At 34.1% G+C, this 6,000-nt stretch overlaps 1 protein-coding gene and 1 long non-coding RNA gene across 3 annotated transcripts in view; both read left to right on the top strand.

The window, feature by feature from the left end:
* Positions 1 to 308: 308 nt before the first annotated feature.
* On the top strand, positions 309 to 3,038 carry LOC149078401 (uncharacterized). Its single transcript, XR_016193891.1, has 2 exons — positions 309 to 701; positions 2,770 to 3,038. It is a non-coding gene; the product is annotated as an uncharacterized LOC149078401 (long non-coding RNA).
* A 1,945-nt stretch (positions 3,039 to 4,983) lies between these two features.
* Positions 4,984 to 6,000, top strand: part of l(2)41Ab (lethal (2) 41Ab) — a 34,054-nt gene continuing 33,037 nt past the window's right edge. Inside the window, exon 1 of one of the 2 annotated variants that reach the window (XM_089242047.1) lies at positions 4,984 to 5,179. In XM_089242047.1, coding sequence (XP_089098173.1) covers positions 5,173 to 5,179 — 7 coding nt within the window. In that variant the 5' untranslated portion in view covers positions 4,984 to 5,172. The remainder of the gene's footprint in view (positions 5,180 to 6,000) is intronic. The other variant, XM_089242048.1, reaches the window with a different exon arrangement.

Raw genomic sequence — 6,000 nt, 5'->3', positions numbered from 1 at the left:
AAACGGGAAATTCAGGTTTTTGTTTTACCAATCACCGTTTTCACGCTGCACACGGCGCAAAAGTTCTACTCCTAGGAAAACCCAGCTTAACTTTTGGCATCGGTAGGGTGACCATACGTCCCGTATTTCCCGGGACAGTCCCGGTATTTTCTGTTTTTTTGGCTGTCCCGACTTTTTAACAAAAGTGTCCCGGTTTTTCCCGTATTTTGCACGAAGCCTACTTGAATTTTTATTCTTTATTGAAGTCAAAGATTGAAATTATTTTCAACTTATAAATTATATTATGATAACTGCAACTATAACGGCCGTATTCACCGTCCAGGTTCAGAACGCGATCCAGGTTCTAAACCGCGTTTCACCTCAAAATTGGTATTCACCACCCCTGAATCGAGATCCACGGACCAGCTTTTCGAGCCTGAAACTGAACCTCCGATATCGGCGATCCAGCAGGGTGAATCGAGTTTCAGCGCATGCGCAGTGAACATTATCATCGCTGCAAACACAAACATCGACATAGTAATGGGGGTCGCGCTGAATTGTTTTTACGATGACCCAGAATGAAATAGGGAATTTAGAATAATTTATTAATTATAAGGTGATGAGTGACCGCGTTTAGGTATTAAATATATGTTAAGTAATTATCCCCGATCAATGAAAGCTTTCAACTACTACTTGAAGCCATCAACAAGTCACGAAAGAAGGTGAGTAATGATACTTTTCTATGATTTCCTTCAAATCTGAACTTCATTCGCTAACAAAATGATCATTATCAAATAATGATTATTTAATAATATGAGTAATATACTCATGTATTGATATTAATGACAAATTCGTCTTTATGGTACCTAAAACAGGGTCGTAGCGGGCAGGGCCGTCTTAAGAACACCATGGGCCCCGGGCCAAGTGGCCTTTCTGAGGACCTACCAGGTAAATTACAGAAAATTTCAACCAAATCTCATTTTTGTGAGGCCCCTCTTCTCTCGAGTCCCCCGGGCCGTGCCCGGGTAGGTCCATCCGTTAAGACAGCACTGGTAGTGGGCTCTCTCGATGCAGACTTTTTTCTTGAGTGAGGGCCCTGAAAGTATTATTATGTAAAATAAAGTGTACATTTTTGTGAGGGCCCCCATTCTCTCGGCCCTTGGGAAGTGCTCCGGTTGCCCCAACTTATTTACGGTCCTGACCTAAAGGTTAAAATGGCAGGGTATAGTGTCACGCTTTTGAAGTTTTTTCCTCTGAAAATAATGTATCATTGGTCTGAAAAGAAGTCATGAATATCTCTCTTGAATTGCAGGAATAGTCACTTGTATACAGTGTATACAAAATTTTTTTTTTTTGTATTACTTGTATACAAAATTTTTTTTTCCCTAACCAGGACCATCTTAAGAGCATGATCGGGGGGGGGGGGGCCTGAGACGAGAAATTTTTCTGTGGTCCTACCTGGTAAATTCTAGAAAATTTCAACTAGATCTCATTTTTGTGGGGCCCCTTTTTCTCTTGAGGAGCCTCGTACATTAAGAACTCGCAAAATGTACTAGGCAAAAGCGATCATTACAGTAGTGCATTTTAATTCCTAAACAAAACAATATTCAACAACACTCTAAAATATAGATTTGTGTATGAAATGTTTCGTCTCTAATATGAAAATATTTATATTAATGCCAAGCAAAATATATTACCTTTTTTTAGCTTTTACCTCTTGGCAGGAATATATTTATTTGATACTTTGCTGCTGTGTGTAAACATGACATTTTCCTTCTATATTCAGTCAATCTCACTTATGATATTCCCATGTATAATATTTTCCTGCTTAGTACTCGAATTAATTTTTATTAAGATTTCCTGTTTAAAGCATTTTCCCCGCTTACATTTTTCATGGTAATTTTTTGAAAAAAAAACCTTTATAAGCAGAATCCACAGTATTTGCACAAATGAAAACACGTGCACAACAAAAAATATTTTCTGTGATGCACTCTCATTATCCAAAATCATATAATTATCAACTCATTTCATTCTATTTGTGCATCAGTATTTTGCGTATAATTATCAGTTCATTCGTTTATTATTTACAGTTAAACCTCACTACAATGATGCTTGATATAAAAATAAATCCCCTACATCAATATTTTGAAAGTCTTGTTTGGAAATTCCTATAGTATAATGTTAAACTGCTGCCACTCGATTACAGATGTGAGATGAGAATAATTATTATTTTTGATAAGAATATTCCCCAGTAAATCATAAAAGTAGTCTTTCCAAAGAATATTCTCTAGGATGTTATATATAATTATATTATAAATAACTGGAGAATATTCTTGTTAAGAATAATAAGAATATTCTCAAGTTATTTACAATAGTAGTCCTTCCAGAGTCCTTCGTTACAATATTCTCAAGAATTTTACATCTCTACTCTTAATACAACAGCAATCCCTCTACAATGATAATTTTTCTTGATTTGCAGAATATCATTTTATTGAGATTTTAGTGTGTGTTCATACTTTTCGTGCTCAAAACACCAATTCAAAAATTCATGAAATTACTTTTTAGAACCTTATTTATGTGCAGTTCATGACAGCATTGGGCAATGATTGAATGAAATTTATAATATTTAAGTAATCTATCATTACATAACCCGTACCACGTGATTACATGTGCTTTATTCGTATTATGCAGTATGATTTCACTGTGTTTGAAATCACAACACATGAGTATGATTTGCTTCATTCTTTAGGGAAATTTTTTTTCATGAAAACTATGTTTTTAATTTTTCAGATGAAACAAGTATTTGGGAGCAAAAGTAGGGTAAAAACATGAAAACTATGTTTTTAATTTTTCAGATGAAACAAGTATTTGGGAGCAAAAGTAGGGTAAAAACACATCTATGATAAAATGTGGCCACTGAAGACGAGCTGACTCAATCATGGAAGAAAATCTCAATATTTATTTACAATGTTTGTGTGTGTGTTATACGTACCATTATTATTTTTTAGCAATCTCAAATACTTCCATATAAATATGAATAAATTATTTTTGATAATTGATATGTCGTTATTTCTTAAGTGAGGAAAATGTTAGCTTTTTTTTACATAGTTTGAATTTGTGCCTTAATTATGTTCAAGTTACAGTGTAAATTTTGAAAGTAATGAATTACTAGATTGTGATTATCACGTAAATACAGTATATATTTTAAAAAAAAATCCAGATTTAACTACCAATCCTGCTAGTAAAAAGAGGGATGGAAAATGATTTTGTTGATGAATAATGACGTTGAATCTATCAATATATGTCAAGTTTTTTTTAATTTTTAGTCTTGGCTATTAGTTTACCCTTTAGTTAAACATGATTCAAAGGCAATGCATTTTACACATTAAAAAAAAAAAATTGTCCATACACTAATGCTTGTATTGACTGTCAGATTTGAAACTTTGTTTACAGATTTTTTTATTTTTAAGAATCTTTCAGCTTCAAGGACGTCCTTTCAACTTATATTTAATAATATAATGAACTGTTTTGAACTGAATCTAACTTTTTATGTAAGCTAATCAAAAAAACTAGTACACATGTTGGAACAGTTTTTTGTTGAAAAGAAAACTGTTGGGTTTAGCATTTTATACATTGAGAGGGGGCACATCTTGTGTGTAGGAAGGATTGCATGCAACTATCATACAAGTTTCAACAAATTACAAAAAATCAGTCTCAGATATTAACTTATTTGGCTAATAGGAAATATAGCTATTAATGTTCAGTAATTTAACATTCAATGTGCATCACAAGAATTACTATTAGCATAAAAAAATTTTTTTGAAATCAAATTCACTGAATTTTGTACTTTTTCATTTTAATATGTGTATCTAAAAATTTGATTTCAGGTACAAAACAATCATAATTTAAAAAATATTCAGATAAAAATTATTTTTTGAAAAATTTCCAAATTTATTAGTATTTTTTAAAATATAAATTTTACACAATTGCGACCCTTTTTTCCTTCATTTCATTCACGATTAATAAAATTTGAATGTGTTACTTTTTTTTCAAGGAAATGAAAAGCGCATATAAGCTGATTGTACGTGCGATATATAATTTATCTAATCTGAGAATATTAGCAATTCCGTAGCGAAATGAAAAACCATTATAGATATAGCGGAAGTAGGAAAGAAAACCGTAGCTGGAATGAAATGGAATTTCCATTAAAAAGGGGATGATAAAACCATATTTTGCTTATCGAAAAAAAATTGTTGAAAAACGTAAACACAAGAATCCTACCGTTGAGTTTTCTACTTCATTAGAAGATCAAAAACCCTTCATCCAATCAGCGTCGGATCTACTCTCGCCAAGCTAATATACGCCAAATACTCGCCAACTGAACCGAGTTTCACTTGATACGCACTCGAGACTCACTGGTGAATGCCAAATTCGTTCTAAAACTGAAACGGGTTTCAACTGATCCGCGTTTCAGGACTGTGAGTGGTGAATACGGCCGTAAATGAGTATATGAATCTCCCACATTTGTCTTGGACGAAAATTTTTTTTCGTGGAATTCATTTTTATCCACTGCAATAAGCAGTAATGCTGCATTTCCCGCCATTGTGATTTCATCGTTATTTCAACAATATTTGGCAACTTTTTTCGGTTTTGGCGATAATTGGCGATGTCCCGTATTTTCCCGTATTTGGAATTCCAATGCCCCGTATTTCTCTCGAGGAAATATGGTCAGCCTAGGCATCGGGAGCTTTCTGTACTTTCTCGCATTCTGTCCCAATTGCCTGAAATATGGTCAAGATATCGAAATCACTCAAAATGCTTGATTTCGATTTAAGAACTGAAAATTATTTGCTAAACAATGATAAAGTTTGTATCCTTCAAAAAAAAACAACAACAACAATATTTTGTTTTGTTTTCTTGTCAAAAAAAGCGGAAAATTAGTTTCTCAACAAAAATGAACGGAAAGTCACAACCAACAGCGATTCATGGATGTAAGTCACGGCCGTTTGCAACACACACTGTTTACATTCCACCCGAAAAAAAAATACTAATGTTCCCATGAATGTCGAGGAAGATTTCATCTGTTTATCGTCTGCGATGAGATTATCTTTGACCAAGACTCAACTCTGGATCTTCTATCGTGTGAGGTGCTTTCAATGAGCCATCGTAAAGCAAAGAAATAGAGGAACAAACATGGCTGGTAAATATTTGAACTCAATGGGAAATTACTTTGCCGCGAATTGTTCATGTGCATTTACTAAGCATACACTAAATAATAACACTACTGATACTAGTTAACCGCACAAAAATGCACCTTGTACAGTCATACATGCTCAGCCCGTGGCCCTCGGAGTCATCTGATGTGGCCCGCGACCTCGGACCTGATTTTGTAAAGATGAACTAAGCGGACCATACGAACAGCTGTCGTATGGTCCGCCACTTGACGATGTTTGGTGCCATACATGTCTGATGGCCCGACGAAGAGTCGCCAAGTCCGTCAGACACTACGGAAGCCGAAAAAAAAAAAAAAATCACCAGCGTGCGGAACATAATAGAAAGCAAAAGCATAAAAATAGGAAAAATATCAGTTAAAAAAATTACACATGGGCCATTTTTTAGTAATAAACAGATCGGGGCATGAGGAATTCCGGGCATGTGGAATAAATAAATATTCTATGTATTAAAAATTAAAACCTGGACCCTGTTTTTAATAATAAAAACGCATCGGGGCATAAGGAATTCCGGGCATGAAAAATTCTCTATAGTTCGTTTCAGGTTAACTTTGCGGTGAAGAGAAAGGTAGAGAGTGTATTCCTTCGCCGCAAAAAAAGTTCCCATACATCAGAGGTTTACGGTGATCCTTCATGCAGAATATTTCAATTTTTTCTATGGTTTTAAAAAATACTGAAAAAATATCGTTTTGAGCCGATGTTTAATCGTTTAAAATTTTTAAATTAGAAAAAATATAGGTTACCATTATCGAAAGTCCATAGCAACGGCAACAACATTCTGGCGCGATAT

This window comes from Pholcus phalangioides, unplaced genomic scaffold (assembly GCF_987345545.1).
Source record: "Pholcus phalangioides strain wild (caught in Gottingen) unplaced genomic scaffold, Ppha-v1.0 ptg000014l_1, whole genome shotgun sequence".
NCBI lineage: Eukaryota > Metazoa > Arthropoda > Arachnida > Araneae > Pholcidae > Pholcus > Pholcus phalangioides.
Note: the sequence above shows the minus strand (reverse complement) of the source record. Positions and strands in the feature narration are given on the sequence as shown.